Source organism: Pleurodeles waltl, chromosome 6 (genome assembly GCF_031143425.1).
Source record: "Pleurodeles waltl isolate 20211129_DDA chromosome 6, aPleWal1.hap1.20221129, whole genome shotgun sequence".
NCBI classification, from domain to species: Eukaryota; Metazoa; Chordata; class Amphibia; order Caudata; family Salamandridae; genus Pleurodeles; species Pleurodeles waltl.
In genome coordinates, this window is record NC_090445.1 from 1,454,636,294 (window position 1) to 1,454,653,480 (window position 17,187).

The 17,187-nt window shown below is 43.3% G+C and overlaps 1 protein-coding gene across 2 annotated transcripts in view; it reads right to left on the bottom strand.

Moving 5' to 3' along the window:
• Positions 1-17,187, bottom strand: part of ZNF365 (zinc finger protein 365) — a 304,942-nt gene that overhangs the window by 117,945 nt on the left and 169,810 nt on the right. For both annotated transcript variants that reach the window (XM_069240909.1, XM_069240908.1), the window contains exon 3: positions 16,876-17,059. In XM_069240909.1, coding sequence (XP_069097010.1) covers positions 16,876-17,059 — 184 coding nt within the window. The remainder of the gene's footprint in view (positions 1-16,875; positions 17,060-17,187) is intronic.

Here is a 17,187-nt window from a genome sequence, read left to right on the forward strand (position 1 = left end):
GTGAAGGTTGGATTAACATATGGTAATTAAAAACTAATTTACGTTAAAAAAACATAGAATTTCACTAAAAAAACAAAGGCTTCAGGGTCGTTATAGTTGGTAAACAAAATTTGAAAAAACTTAGAAATTCACTAAAAACCCAAAGGTTACAGGGAACTTATAGTTAGGTTCAAATGTTACACACACAAAACTATATAAATTTGGCTATTATAGTTAGAGCTATTTCAAGTGACTATAACTTGCGCCTTCGCCATGCACTGGTAATTACCCCACATATTACATTAGTCATGACATCTTCTATGAAATCATTTATAAAAACACTGCAACATTTGCAGTGCAGTTACTGATGAGAAAACTGTGCCTGTTGTCTCCACTACATTTCTCACTTTATGTTTCAGACATTCCCGATAGTCTAATAAACAGCAAGGTGGACGCCTCTAGCATTGGTGGTCGACCCTTTCCATGCTTGATGTATGTGAATGATATTGTAATCCTAGATATGAATCCCAAGGGCGTGAATATTAGGCTGGCCTCTTTGCAGCAGTATGCCACCCCACACTTCCTGAAGATTAATGTATAAAAAAATAAGGTATTGATCTCCAAAAGTAGAAAAGCCACGAAGATCCATAATTATGTCTGGGTTCTAAGCCCAGAGAAGCTGGAGGTAGTATATTCATATTTCTACTTTGGAAAAATTGCGACAGGTAGCATGAGTGAATAGATTTGAATGGATCACTGTTTCTCCAAGGCCTCCTCGCATGCCAATGGTTTAAAAGCCTTCTATAATGAAATAGGTTGGAGAAATGTCCTTCATTAGCTATGTATAATGTGAAAGTTCCTCTGACATTATTATATGCTAATGAATCTATTATTTTTTTTTAATTTTATTTTTTACAGAAAATGAAAGGTAATTTTCACTTTTAATTCATCTGTCCTAGTTACTGCCATTATAGAACGGAATTTGGCTTAAGAAGCTGCTATATGCAAGGACAGGCTGGTGTGATTTGGTGGGGATCTCAGCTTAAGAGTGTATAGAGGACTCTCTGAGGGGCTTTCAGTACTCAGAAATGTTTGGCTCAGAACTAGGAAAATAAACATTTTCCAGGGAGTTCAATCATGCACTATACCAATTTGATTTACAGGCCTCCTTTTCACATATTCAACTTAAAAGCTTAATAAAGGATGCCTCAAGTCTCATTGGTCAACATTTGGACATTAAATACTACATGTCAAAGTAAAAGTGTGAGTTGAATATCTCTTCTTGTCAATGACAGGTAGCCCAGCAGTATCTGTCTTGGAACCTTGAGCATGGGCTTTGTCGTTTCTGGACATTACTACAAATTACTTTGCTTCTGTTAAATGTGTTAACAGCAAACTGGTCTAACGCCAGAGATAAAGAGAAAGTGTGCGATTAGCACAGAGTGGGCATCCAGGATTTTAATCATATGTTATTTATTTGCTCCACACTGATACTTCTGCATCATTACATCCTGATGCCAATGTTTTCAAAAAACAACATTAAGAATGTCTTAGCGGCATGACAATTTCTCTATTGCCTGACAAATTAGGTTATATTCGCAAACATATCTATATTTTTTTAAATGTGTATTAATGTGATTATTGTCTTTGGCTACCTCATATTTTATGGGGACCTCTTCTAGTTCCAAATCATACATAAAGAAGTTAACTGAATTGTGAATTTAATTGGGCGTCCCCTGTAGACATTTTCCTGTATGTTTCTGTAACACAAAAAGGCCACCTCACCAGCCATAAAACATTGTTGACTTGGATGTGAAGTTTGATAATTCCAGTTTTTTTTGCAGTTTTTCCTTCTTTTTATTTTAATATGTTGATTTGATTTCATGATTGCTGCTTAGGGTTATATTCACAAACTTTTTATTTATCCATGATTGTATTTACATAGTAATATTTGCTCAAGTTATAGTAATTCCAATCAAAAACTGAACCGTAATTTTGAAACTAAAGGGGACCAATAGCCTGGTATGGACATGTTATGTTATATAAGGATGTGTTGTCATAATTGTGGTAAGAACTGCATTGTAGAAGATTTTTATTTGCAAATTGTGCTTTTCTGATTTTCTTTTTCTATAGTTTTTCTTAAATTCAAAGGTTAAAAAAATATTAAATACACACTCACACACATGCACAATTCATCTTTGCCAGAACATAAACGTACTGCTGCACTCCAGGAACTCATAAGTAAAAGTTTTATTGACACATAATGAGGCTCCACTGAAGGGTTTTGGCCCTCACAGTCTTTCTCACAGTGTTGAGTCCATCATTGCTTTCCATTTTTAACTACTATCCCTTTCTACTTCCCATGTAGCATTCTGGGATATGTAATACAATTACTAATATGCATAAAACAATCTTTAACATTCCTATACCAAAAACAATTTTTTTGCATGAAATAGCACTGCTTTTGTTAATGGTAAGAACACATCTGTGACACAGAAAATATTCTGTAATGATCTTCCAAAAATGTAGCACTTAACAATTAATTCTCCAAAGTAATTAATGGAGAAATTTGCATAACTCCCTGGGACTGTTAATGTTATGATTCTTGTAATTACGTGTGTTTACACCAAACTGTTGTCCTAAGTGCCATCTATCTGTAGTTTGCTCAGCTTGTCTCTATTCACTCATACTTTGTTGATTATGTACCCGAACCTGATGAATTTGCAAACGTTTTGGTATCATAATCATAAATGTACACTAATTTGTTCATTATTGTTGGGCCCATATGGTTGCTTTGAGTTTGATTATATATTTTGTTTCTAGTGCATAGGTTGTTTTTTTCTCCTCCTCACTCATTTTTCGTTATCATGTCAATGCCTTAGTAAGGTAATTATTTCCAGTTACTTTCATGATGATTAATTTGGTGTCTTGCTATTGCACAGCTCACATCTTTGGCTTTCTCTGCTCTTATGTGCTATATAATTATTTTCTTAAGAGTGCATATTATACCGCCAACATATCTTAAACCACATTCACATTCTATGACATACATTGGAAATTGAGAAGTGCATGTTATCCTCTGTTTATTAATAAACAGTCGATTATTCCTGTCTTCAATCTGTTTCATATATTTTGCAGTCTTGCAAGCTTAACAGTTCAGGCACTTCAGAAATCCTGTTTGAGGTTTTTTTTGTCAAGTTGATGCAGATTGTTGGCTGTAAACTAACCAATCTTTAAGAGATAGAACTTTCATGTATGGTATTTTCAGCATTTGTCGTAGTTTCTCACCAATGTGTGGATCCTTTTATATTATCCTCCAATGTTTTTATCAGTATTTTTACAACGACTCAACTTTCTTTACTGTATGTTAGAATCATTCTTAGCTCCGTCTTTGAGGGTGATGTTTTCTTATGATCTTCCTTTGTAATTAGAGTTTGCATGTGTGTTATGTGTTTGACTCGTTCTAAGCTTTTTAAATGTCATCCCACTTACATCGACTTTTTACATTTCTTTTGGAGACTTCATCACACTTGTTGATTAGATCTTCATCATTGGAGCATTTCCTTCTCAAGCATAATAGCTCCCTATATGGAATGCTTTTGATGAGTGCTCTTGGACAGAAACTAGTACCATGTAAGACACTATTGGTTGCAGTGGGTTTCCTGAAAACTGTTGTTTCAATCATATTACTCTGAATGTACACAGTCACATCCAGAAAATGTATTTGTTCTGTGACTGTAGTACTCATGAATTTCAAACCACATTCATTGTTATTTAGAAAATGTAAGTATTAAACGAAACTGTTCTTGTGTCCCATGCCATATTAGAAATGTCCTCACTATCTTGTGATCATTCCAGATGTTTTTCATTCTGGGTACATCATGCTATCTCCTTTTCCCACCACCACATTTTGAGATTTGCAAACGTTGATGAAAATGATATCCCCCAGGGTGCCACAGCATTGCTGATACATGTCTTGGTTGAATAGGAAAATATTGTGAGATGAACAAATCTCAATCATTGTCATTTTCAAATGCTGTAGTTTTCCCACGTTTCTTTGTTTTAAGAAATATGCACAAGCATTTAGACCAATGTTGTGTTTGATGAAGTTGTAGAATCTGCCCACATCTATGGTAACTAGAAGGAAGTCCTCACTCCAGGCATTTAAAGGCTCGGGGTGCGCAGTTCCTTCCCTTTAAACTTAAGTGTGGTCGGGAGGACTGGAGTTCTTGGGGCCTTCTAAGGCTCAGGGAGGTGAGCTGTGCTGCCTTACTCCCTTGCAATTAGATTTAACGCCCCAGTGGATGGGGGGGGTCGGGGAGTGGCAGGCTCCCACGCCCCCGCCCTTGTTACAAAACTACAGCCTATTGGCTGTAATGGTGCTGCGGCCCCAGATGCACTGTTTGTGCTTCCGGGGTCGCGTACCAAGGATGACCGGACCAGGGGCCCCAGCGACCACAGCCTTTTGTTGTTTTTTGTTTGCTTTCTTCTTCTTCTTTTTCAGGTTCGGAGCGAACAGTGGTGAATGCACGCGACGGAGCCATCGCAAGCGTCCCAGCATGCCTCACGGGAAGCCATACGGGTTCGAGCTGAGCTCACCTAGCCCAAGTTATTCTCGGTGGTGGCTCCGGTGGGGTTTCTGGGCTGCTGGGTGAGCGGCCTGCAGGCCAATTTTTGTGTGGGGAGCACCGGTGGCTAGATAGGGCTAATTTGTAGTTTAGTGTAGGGAGCCTTTAGATTTAGGCCCTCATTAAGACCCTGGTGGACGGCGGTATTATGGAGAAAAGTACTGCCAACAGGCTGTAGGTATTTCTCCCCATAATATGACATTGGCGGTTTGGCTCTAGCCAAACCGCAAATGTACCACTCTGTCCGCCACAGCTGTAACAGCTGCCGGGCTGGAGATTTCAGTCCGCCCGCGAGATTATGACCCCGCCTACCGAGATGGTTTTCGTGGCCTCCTTACTGCCACGAAAACCATGGCGGTAGGCACTTTCAGTGACAGGGAATTCATCCCTGTCACTAATAGGGTCTTCCCTCCCCCGCTCCCCCTCCCCAGATTTCCCCCCGCTCCCTCCCACTCCCTCCAGACCCCCCAACATACACGCACCTTCGCGCACCATCACACACACTCATACACACACTTATACCCACCCATGCATGCATTCATCCATTCCCACACACATCCAAACATAATGACATACAAACAAGCACACACGCATTCACACAATACAACATACACACACTCACACATCCACACATGCACACACATATCACATGCAACGCACACCCGCATTCATGCACACACAAACATACACCCCCCCCACACACACACAGAACACTCTCCCAACCCCCTCCCCTGTAGGAGCACCCGACTCACCTTTTGTGAGGGGGTCCTCTGGCAGGAGACGGGACGGGGCGCTGCTGCCAGCAGCAGCATCTGCCAGCAGAACACCGCCAGGCCGTATCATGGGTCACGATACGGTCTGCGGTGGTCTACTGGCGTGGCGCCGCTGCTGGCAGCAGCGCCACCTTACCACCATCCACCACCATGACTGTAGCCGGAATTCCGCCATCCTTCTGGCGGTATTCCAGCTACGGTCATAATATGGCAGTCGGTTGGTATCCACGGCGACGGTCTTTTGGCGGCCATCGCCGCGGCATTAGGTGGTTTTTACTGCCACTATCATAATGAGGGCCTTAGTGTTTTTTACCTGAGGGGGGTTTCATAGGGGCAAGACTTTGTTTGCCTGTTTGGGGGGTGCTTTATAGGGGCCTGTTTACTGTTGTTTGACCTATTTATTGGTCTGTGAGGAGTTGCTGCTTGTGTTTTGAGCCATGGCAGAGAAACGGTAGCGAACGGAGGGTCTCCTTGAGGCCTTGATGTTTATGATGCATGCTATGGACCAGGCCATAGCATCCTTGAAGGCGCAGCCATCTTCTACAGGGGTGGGGCATATGTGCGGGAGGATGGTCTCTGGCGAGCGGGAGTACCACCTAGTGAAGGGTTCCCCCGCTCCGAAGAGGGTGCACGGGCAGAAGAAAGGTAAAGGGGCTGGGGAGAAGCAGGCAGAGGCCACCTCTGCGCAGGTTGGGGACAGCATCGATCTACCTTTGACGCAGTCTGGGTTAGTGCATCCCCAGTTGTGGGTGGGGGGCAACCCTGGAGTGGAGGTATGAGTCAGGTGACAGCGCAATGTGGTCGGACCAGTGAACACAGTCACGGGTAGGGACACTGGGGCGTCTAGTGAGGGGGAGACCAGTCAGCACGATCTTGTGGGGCATTTGGCGTCGGTGTTGCCATGGCTGTCTGAGGTAGGGTTGCTGTCTACAACTGTGGTAGGGGCCCATTGTCAGGGGCTAGCGAGGGAGATGTTAGGAGCAGGCTTGACGTTTGGTTTCCCGGTTAGGCACTGCAAAGAGTGGCCAGGGGTCCAAGGAAAAAGGGCCAGGGTCAAGCAGTAGTAGGGGAAGCAGGGGGCCAGCTCCTTGTCCTCAATCCCTGCAGGGTGGTAACAGGTGACACCTGCTGTAGCATCCATGGTACAACCGGTTACTCCTGTGTCAAGCGTGTACGCAATCGGTTAATTCCCCAGCGGTGGTGACCTCTACAGCAATGTCTTCAGTGGCCCGGGGAACCTCAAATTCAGTTACTGGTCACGCTTCTCCCCTTACTGACTTGGGGGACATTTGCTCTGAGCATAAACAATTGGGGCTACATGTACCAGCAGAGAGGAGGGAGAAGATCTGGAAGGTGACTTACATCGATATCTTTGATTTACTGATCGACAAAGGAGGAAGTGAAGTGTTGCAAAGAGTGTGCGCATTCAAGAGAGTGTGGGCATGGGCCCCAAAGGAAGAAGGATGAGGAGTCTTTGTCCAACTGGGTGAGAGCCTTCTCCATTTACCAGGCCATTCTAGCGGAATGTTTCAGTGACTTAGGGGCCCAGTTAGCTTGCTATCAGAACAGGATCGTGGGAGCGCACTATGAGTATGGAGGCACGCCATGGAAAGAATGCAATAAGGAATTCAGGAGAATCAGGGAATATAAGCCGTCATTGGGATTGGATCAGATACACATAATCACTTGGTTGCGTTATATGAATCACACTCAGGGGCCTGGTCATCAGCCCTTTCGTGGGACCAAGAGCGGGGCCTGCTGGGACTTCAACTGGAGCACTTGCTCGCGGTCTCCCGGTACATGCTGTTTCAAACACTGCTGTTTCTTTTGTGGCCAGGCCTTCCACCCTGAATTCAAGTGTTTAAAAAAATTGCAGGATGAGGGTGCCAAGAAACAAGACTGACAATTTGGTGGGTAAGGGTCGAACGGTTTCCTTTTTTGTTAAGGCTTCGTCCACCCGTCAATATATTGGCTATGGTCCCTTGCTTAATGTTTACCCCAACCAAGCAGCTGTGCATGTGTTGTATTTGAGCTTTAAAGACGGTTTCAGACTATCATCCCAAGACTATGTAGGCTCACCCCATTGCAAGAATCAGCTGTCTCTGCGGTCCAACCCCGGGTTGGTGAGGGCAAAAATTAAAAAGGAACTGGATTTGGGGGGGTAGCAGGACCTTTTGATGAAATGCCCATGCAGGGTTTTGTTTGTTCTCCTTTAGGCGTAGTTCCCAAGAAAGAACCAGTGAAATTCAGACTGATTCACAATTTCTCTGCTCCAAAGGGGCAATAGGTGAATGAGGCCATGGATGGGGCATTGTGTTCGGTTAGGTATGCTTCTTTGGAACCAGCAATTCAAATGCTACAGGAACTAGGGCCTGGGGCTTTGATGGTGAAATCTGACATTGAATCCGCATTTCGGTTGTTGCAGGTGCATCCCAATGACTTCCATCTGTTGGGTTTCCAGTGGGAAGGAAGGTATTACTTTTATAGGTTAGGCCTATGGGCTGCTTTTTGTCATGTTCATATTTCGAGATTAGTACCTTTTTGGAGTGGGTATTTAGGGACAGGACACGGCACAGATGGGTTCTGCACTACTTGGATGATTTCCTTCTCCTGGGTCCTGCTGGATCTAATCAATGTGCTGGAGCATTGAAGGTTTTTGGGAGTTGGGGGTCCTGCTGGCAGAGGGAAAGACAATGGGCCCCTGTTCTATGATTGAATTCCTGGGAATAGAGTTGGATTCAGTGGCAGGTGTGTCTACATTACCTTGGGAGAAGGTGGTGTCTTTCTCACATGCGTTGTGGTCTTGTTTGAGGGTGCAGAAAGTGACACTTCATCAGTTGCAGTGCTTGGATGGACAGCTCAACTTTGCGCTGCGAATCATACCCATGGGGCGCCCCTTTTCTCTGTCCATTGCTCAGGCCATGTCAGGGTTGCAAGTCAAGCATCATCCCACAAGGCTTTCCAATGAAGTCAAACAATATATGAGGATTTGGGAGACCTTTCTACGTGACTTTAATGGGACGATAGTGTGGCCAGTACGCCTAGATCGAATGAAGAATTGGGCCTTTTCATAGACGCAGCAGGCAGCGAAGGCTTTGGGGCTATATTTGGTAAGGCCTGGTGCGCTCAGCGATGGCCCTTATACTGGGTCCAAGTGGGCCTCGTAGCTAACATTGGTTTCTTGGAACTATTCCCAATTCTAGTGGCTTTGTCAATTTGTCCAGAGGGATTTTGGAACCAGTCTGTGATTCTCTGATCAGATAACAGGTCAGTGGTTGAGTGCATTAACCAGCAAGCAGCTAGATGCAAGATGATCCTAAGGCTGCTGAAAGAGATAGTGTTACTGTGTTTAAGGTTGAATGTGACCTTCAGAGCTAAGCACTTACCTGCTGTGTTGAATACGCACGCTCCCAATTTAAGATGCAGGTTTTCAGGTCTCCCAACGCCTTTTCCAGAACATCTGTGGCAAATTGGTGCCAAGGAATACTGGACCTTGTGGCAGCCAGCTTAGCACCCAGAACACAAAAGGCTTATCAGGGAGTGATTGAAGCGTATATTAATTTCCGGGATGGGGCGGTATCATCCGATTGTTTTGATCCGTCTTCAATCTTGCAATTTTTAGAGTTTTTGAGGGCAGAGGGGAAGTCACTTGCATGTGCCAGACGTCACTCTGCTGCTATTTCATTCTTTGCGCAACTATGGGGGTGCCCGATGGTACAAAATCATTTATGGTTAGAAGGGCCTTTAAGGGCTGGCAGAGCATTCAGGGCTCTAAGTTAGACTCTAGGCGGTCCATAGATGCAGCAAAGTTGGAGGTCTTGCTAGTCACTTTGGATCACATTTATACTTCTCCTTGGGAGGTTGCCTTATTTAAGTCAGCCTTTACCCTGGCCTTTTATGGGGCTATCAGATTGGGCAACCTGGTCGTGTGAAATAAAAGGGACACCTCTGGGTGTCTGCAGTTGGCAGATATTCATTGACCAGAGGGATCTGGGTGTCTGGTGATCACCGTCCCCCGCTCCCGATGGGAAGGGGGACCACATCCTACTGCATAGAGCCCTGGGTAGTGTGTGTTGTCCTATACGTAACTTAGTGGTCTTCCTAGCACAACTCACACTGCTAGAAATGGGTGCGGTTTTGGTACATACAGACGGCACGCCACTTACTAGGTACCAGTTCTCATAAGGTGCTCCAGCGCTCTCTTCTGGCAGCAGGTTTTGACACCTCTTACTTTGTCACTCACTCATTTAGGACAGGGACAGCCACGGCAGCTGCGGCAATGGGATTCCCTGGAGCAGCAGTTAAGAGGATTGGTAGGTGGTCATCGGATTGCTACAAGCGATATGAGAGATTGCATATGCTATGAGTTCATGTCCTTGACACCTTGCTTTCTCTGTACTCTTTGTAGATGCCCACGACAAGTGGTTGATGGTCCAGAAGACTCGGTACACACAGGAATTGCTGGGGCCACCAAGGTGTGGCTAATCGGACATTCACATGTCCGACGAGCAGGTGAACTATTTACAAGGAGTGACTTTGCGTCACGTGCATCGAAGGCTGCTTTCCGTATCTCTTTCTTTGGCCGAGGCGGGCTGCGGCTCACTCAATTAAGTTTGGCTGTGGTCTCGCATGGCTGCATTAAAGGAGAGGGATTTTTCTTGCAGGACTGAGTCCATCTTTCGCAAGTCAGCTATGAAATGTTTTTGAAGAATGTATTTGCCTGGCTATGTCAGCGTACGTGACCTCTGTTGCGGGGAGGGTGGTGGAGGAAGGCCACATCATCGGACAACAATGTGGGCATGTGGCGGGGTGAGATCATGACTGGGAATACAAATGGGTACCTTTTTTATTACAGAAACTGTGTGGCAAGCTAATTGGACCCTCCAAGGGGTGCTGGCAGGGAAGTGAGGACGACATACAGGGGCGTGGGTGGTTGCGAGCGGTCGCTGGAATCTGACCCTTAGGGCCAACCACCCGCACATGCGCAGAAGGTCTGAAGCGAGCACTGGTCCTTGGGGGCGGTGGAGTCTGAGGGTAGCAGGGGCACCCAAGGTAGATATCCTAGCAACCAGGTGAGCCCCCTCCACAGCAATCCAGTTTGGAAAGGTATGAGAACACCCTGATGGAGATCCTACCCCTCGGATTCATAGCGTAAGGAGGTGCAGGATTTGGATTACTAGAAAACAGTTGTGATCTCATTCACAACCACCAACAATGAGTACGCAGGAACAAACAGTTTTTTAGTCAGTGGCAGGAATGAGGATGTATTAACGTACCCTGGTAAGGCTAGGCATCCATTGAAAAAACTCTGTAAATACTTTGTGAATATGATTGTGGTTACTGTGTATAATTTTTATTATGATTAACAATGTCTTGTCAATAATAAAATACGTCTGGGCGTTTAGGACCCCCTAATCCCAAAGCGAAGTGTATCTGAATTTTAAATTAAGCTAGGGGGGGAGGGGGGTGGTGAGTGGTGTTTGGTGGTAAAAGGCCTTAACTATACCCGGCCATAAATTAGAGCACTTGCTCCTGTGGGAGTCTGACACCTGGGGGCCTGAAACGGTCTGGGGAAAAAAGCTCCAGGGACCAATCAAAACAATACATTTTTTTAAACTGGGTATGAGGGACTCTCGAAGGAGAGTCCCTCAAACCCAACAGTCCAGATATACAAATATCCATAACCCTTAATATCTCAAAAAGTACTGAACGTACATCAAATCATAAAAAGCACAATTAGCGTACCAAGATCTAGGTTTCTGCTAAATTTGGTGTAATTCCTTTCAGCGGTTTTTGCGAAAACGCGTGTGACAAAAGTCTATGTCAATTTTGTGTTTTGGGGGCCCCTTTTTTTCTCGGTCCCTGCTTGACGGACCACCCCAACACTTTCTATACACTAACAAGACAAATAAGAAATTTGAACTTTCTTGGTAAGTTTTAGAGAGATAGATAGATAGATAGATGGATAGATAGATAGATAGATAGATAGATAGATAGATAGATAGATAGATAGATAGATAGATAGATAGATAGATAGAGATATACTGTTGAAAACTGGGTTTCTGGTTGGCAGTGGAGTGCACCCTCTCCAAGCAGGAATCACAATCATAGTCAGGGCAAGACAGATGACACCATAAATTAACCTGCGCTCACCCTCTGGTAGCTTGGCAAACAGCAGTCAGACTTAACTTAAGAGGCAATGTTTAAAGTATTTATGCAGTAAAACTGTGAAAACACCACACAACAAGACATCATGCCGGGTTAGAAAAACAAAGCTTAATTGTATGAACAAAATAAGACCAAAACCTCAGAAGTACAGTAAGTAGCAGTCAATATTTGAATTTTTAAAGATTAAAATGCAAGATAGTGCTCAAAAGCATAAAGCTTTAACCGGGCCTATCTGGTTGTGCCAGCCTGGGGCAATTCCAAAAGTTCAGGCCTAGAGCAATTGAGTGCACGCCAGATACAGTCCCAGGTAAGTCCTGATGAAATTTTACCTTCTCAGGATTGAGCCAAGTGTCCCGCTTGTGGGGGAGAAGTTCGCCGGTGAGCAAGAAGAGCATCGCTGGCAGTGGTCCGCTGAGGGTGAATAGTCAGCCGGGCACTGCAGACGGTTGAGCTGCAGCCTCGCGGTCATGAGCAGCAATAATTGCTGTACAAAGAAATTAACTTGCAAAGGCATGCTGATTCTTCGTGCGAGTGGCACAGTTCCAGTGTGTGGTGGCCCATTCACGAAGAGCCCAAAGCTTGATTTCAGGAGACCCCAAACTACTTCTGAGGTGAAGCGCCTCACTCTCATCCCTCCCATCCTGTCCAGGATGACCCATCAGGATGTTGATTGGCTGTTAGTCACACTAAACCTCCATTTGTGTGTGGCTGTGTACAAGCCCAGCTGTCATCCCACTGGAGATGTGTAATGAAGACAGGGAGTAGGCACCAAATATCTAAAGTAAGAAAATGCTAACTTTAGAAAAGTGACACTTTCAGAACTGTAAATTTAAAATCTGACTTCACCATAAGTTGTGATTTTAAAATGTAAGTTAAGGTAATTCCAATGTTGTGATATGGGAGAGATAGGCCTTGCAATAGTGAAAAACTAATTTGGGAGTATTTCACTATCAGGCATACAAAACTTAAAAGTATGTGTCCTGCGTTTTACATACATTGCACCCTGCCCTGTGGGTCATATAGTGCCTACCCTAGGTGTGACCTATATGTAAGGTTTAGGCCTAGCAAGAGGGTTAACTTGCCGGGTTGACACAGCAGTTTAAAACTGAACACACAGGCTCTGCAATGGCAGGCCTGGGGCATGATTAAGGGTCTACTTAGGTGGGTGGCACAATCAGTGCTGCAGGCCCACCAATAGCATGTAATTTACAGGCCCTGGGCACATGTAGTTCACTTTACTAGGGACATAGAAGTAAATTAAAGATGGCAATTGGGTATGAGTCAATGTTACCATGCATAGGGGAGAGATCACAAGCACTTCAGCACTGGTTAGCAGTGGTAAGCTGAATGAGTCCTAAAGCCAGCGAAAAAGTGGTCAGAAAATGGAGGGAGGCAGCAATAAGTTGGCAGGAAGACCACCCTAAGGCTGTCAGGTCTACTATATATATATATATATATGCATATATATATATATATCCTACTAGCGGTCTCCAGTAGCACTGGTGTAACAAAACTTGAGGGCACCCAAAACACACAAAGTACATGGAGGGCTATCCCACCTCTGGACTCAATCAGGAGCTGTTGGCCTGGATACTGTGCTGAGGGGGGGCCCTGGTGTTTGGGCAGCCCCCCTTGCATCACGGGGGCTGTGGGGACCTTTGTTACGCACTGGACTGTAGGTAGTTACAGCTAGGGCCAAGTTTCCATAGGTAGTGTTTTTTGACTTGATTATATCGTTTACCCGAATCTTCACAAAATTTTACAAAAAAATATTTGAGAGAATCTTGTTATGCATGGGAAGTTTCGGGGTGATCCGTGAAGCGGGAGCCAAGGAATAGGGGGTTCACAAAAGTTTAATTTCCTGTGTTTATTCCCATAGGGGTTTTGAACACGACTACAGCCTGAGTTGCTTAACAGAAGTACACCAAATTTGGCAGAAAGGTAGCTTTTGGTCCAGAAGGAAACCTTTTTCTTGTTTGAACTAAATCCGTTTTGTAGCCTTTAAGATACTAAAAGAAAAAAAATATAGATATATAGAGGCGCGAAGGAATAATTTGTAAATATTCACGAGTGTATGCGTAAATAGAAGTGCTGTAATTGGCTGGCCACAACCTGAAAAAAAAGTTGCGGCTGCCATTTTAATGTACTGAGACATGGTCGCGGGGGATGAAAATCAAACTGAAAAGTAGCATAATGGGTCAGGGTGGAGGTATCCTGACCCCTGAGGTGGGATGTAGGAGTGTTTGAGGGTCAAATTATGGGTTTTAAATATTTTTTTTCCTCATGTGTGACATTCACAAATTAATCAAGAATTTTTGTGAATAATACGCAAATATCACTCATGGTGAAAAACATTTTTTTAAAAGACATTCAGACTCAGTCATACACTAATTCACTCATACATGCACCCAGAGACTCATGCACCCACTCACACACCCACTCATGCACCCATCAGACCCACTCATAGACTCACACCCACTTTCAGACCCACTCACGCACCCTCTCAGAGATCCACTGACAAAGACAGGCCCCATGGCCAACCTCTGCTGCACACGGTCAAAGGCAGTGCGCAGCACAGGGTTGGGTTGTTATAGGGGCTTGGCTGCAGGACCGCGCCATGCATGGCCTTTGGCCGTGTGTGTAGGTGGTTGGATTAACATATAGTAATTAAAATTACTTTTTGTTTAAAAAAATTTAAATTGACTGAAAAAACTAAGGTTACACACATGTTATAGTTAGGTTCTGAATGTACTCATGCAAAACCATAGAAATTCAGCAGTTAGAGTTACTTGAAGTAACTGTAACTAGCGCCCCAAGCTAACTATAACTTGCGCCATCCCCATGCACAGCTAACTACCCCACATATTATATCATTGATGACACCTTCTATGGAACCGTTGATATTATCACTGCAACATTTGCAATAAAATTATTGATGAGAAAATTGTGCATGGCAAGGGCGCGAGTTATAGTTACCTTAGGGTGCGAGTTATAGTTACTTGAAATACCTATAACTACTGAATTTCTATGGTTTTGTATGTGTAAATTCAGAACCTAACTATAAGGTACCTGAAACCTTTGTTTTTTCAGTGAATATATATGTATACATATAAATACAGAGAGATAGATAGACAGGTAGATAGATAGATAGATAGATAGATAGATAGATAGATAGATAGATAGATAGATAGATAGATAGATAGATAGATAGATAGATAGATAGCACAAACCCAGCCAAAAGGTCGAAACGTGTGCACACATTTTAAAACCTCATATGAAGCAAATCTACACTCAGGTTAAACATTTATCTTTATATACGGGAGCTGCAATATATTATTACATAATCAATGATTGTAACTACAGTGTTATAAAAGAAAATGCAAATGCATGGTTGTGCAAATATAGAAGCGTAATCTAACAGAGAACGAACTGCAATTGCATTTTTTTTAAATCAATAGAACATTGTGGAGAGAAAGCAGTAAATGATTTAAAATCTTGCTATAAAAATGAAAACTACAGCCCCAATTTTCCTAACTGTATTACTCAGTGCAGTGGTTCCCAACCTTTTGACTTCTGTGGACCCCCATTTTATCAATACTGGAGCCCGGGGACCTCCACTGAATCATTATTGGAGCACGGGGACCCGCACTGAGTCATTGCTGATAGCTGGAACCTAATATTATTACATTTTTTAAGCAGTCGCGGACCCCCTGAGGAGGCTTCGCGGACCCCCAGGGGTCACCGGCCCACAGGTTGGGAACCACTGATGTCTTATTGCATATCTAGCTAGCATGAACAGTTTCCTCATCTGTAGTAGTAATGATTTGGCCACATCCATCTTTCATAACATTGACTTGATAAAACTTCCAATCTGCTACTATCAAACATAGTACAACTAAAATAACCAGAAAAGGCGCCAGGGTGCCCCCTGATATTGATGGATAATGGTATCTTATCACGTTTACAGACACAGTACATGTAGACACATAATTTCAGGTACCAACCAATAGCTATAGGTGAGGATAGTGCAGAATGTGCAGGCAGATGTTTAAACACTTAAAATTAAACTGATAATTAGTTGATTATGTCTTAAAGGGCACTCCCTCACTTTGATTTAGTCAACCAAATGATGTCCCATGCACTTGGTATCTACTGGTACTGCTTCTTCTGATGACACATTGTTTCCAAGAATGAGACACAATAATCCTAAGTGCACAGAACATGACTCAGTAACTTAGCGCTTGCTATATGTATAAATGACATGTGTTAAGATATAAAACGTACAATTATGTACGGTACTGCATATATTTATTGTGTGGTGTTGTAATATACCCCATTTTTGTGCATAATTGTTCAGGAAGAGACAATATTTTCCTATTGAGTTTTTGGTGAATCTGAGAGATACATATTCTGAGCCAATGCCAATTTTACTCTTTTTTATGTTTTTACACACACACACACACACACACACACTAGAAAGATATCCACCAGTGCCTCACATACAGCTCCAAACAAGTGTACATATAAGTTATACTGGCATGCCTATGTGTGGCTTTTGTTACTATGATTTTGAGGGTGGCTTTGTTGAAGTGTTTTTCTCGAGTGCGGTAGTAAATCCAACTGAAGGGGTTAAAAGGGGCGTTCCAAGGTGTCATTTGCCTTGTAAGTTGGGGAACTCACACAAACACGCATCAACAACATTTTCAAACTCCTATCTAACACTTTTCCACCCTACAAACGGTGGAAGGATTTACTTCAGCTAGGAACTGGATTAACTCACGGTCCAGAATGGAAAAGGGAACAAATCACCACCAGATTTGATGGGTGCATAGAGGAAGAGCTTCCTCTCTGTAGAAAGATGTTTCCTACAAAAACCCCTGTGCATTTGTACAGTGAACTCTATTGCCCTGTGTGAAGTTCTATGCTAGGAAGAACTCTGTACATCAAGAATAAGAGTCCTCTAGGAATTGTCACATGACATTGCTAGTAGTGTGCCTGAAAACCTGGGCCTGGTGCAGCATTCGAGATGTCCTGCTGGGAATGTTTGTGAATTGCAAAAAGTAGCAACTCTGCGCCCATTCATAGGTGTAATCCTGTGTGTGCAAAGTTACTAATTTATTGGTCACTAAAGGCCAATGGATTGCTTAACATTGTAGAGGCCTATGACCAGGGAAACAATGATCCTGTATTAAATTAGACACCAGAAATGCACTGAAAGAGCTAATATAGATATTAAAACTGGAACATAAAGAAATTACATTTTGACTGTCCCATTTTGTCCATGCAAAGATAAAACATGTAAACACAAAGAATTAGTCTGCTCCTACCACAGGTTCTTTGGTGTTCTGGCTTCTGTGTATGGCGTTCTTCTGAATTTGATAATACTCCAATTGCTTTTCTGCCAAATCAACTCGCTGAAGCAGATTCTCAATAAAGTGGCACAGCTTTACTTTGCCTTGAAACTCTTTTTCAGCAGCAGTTTCCAGAAAATTATTTATGGCTATAACTTCCCTGCAAACCATAAAGAATATGATAAGATTCTACAGAAGCCATTGACAATAATGTGTTTGCTTCAATTAGTCAGTTTTATTATGCAGGATAAATCGTTTATTATATATAAAAATGCGGCATGATTATGA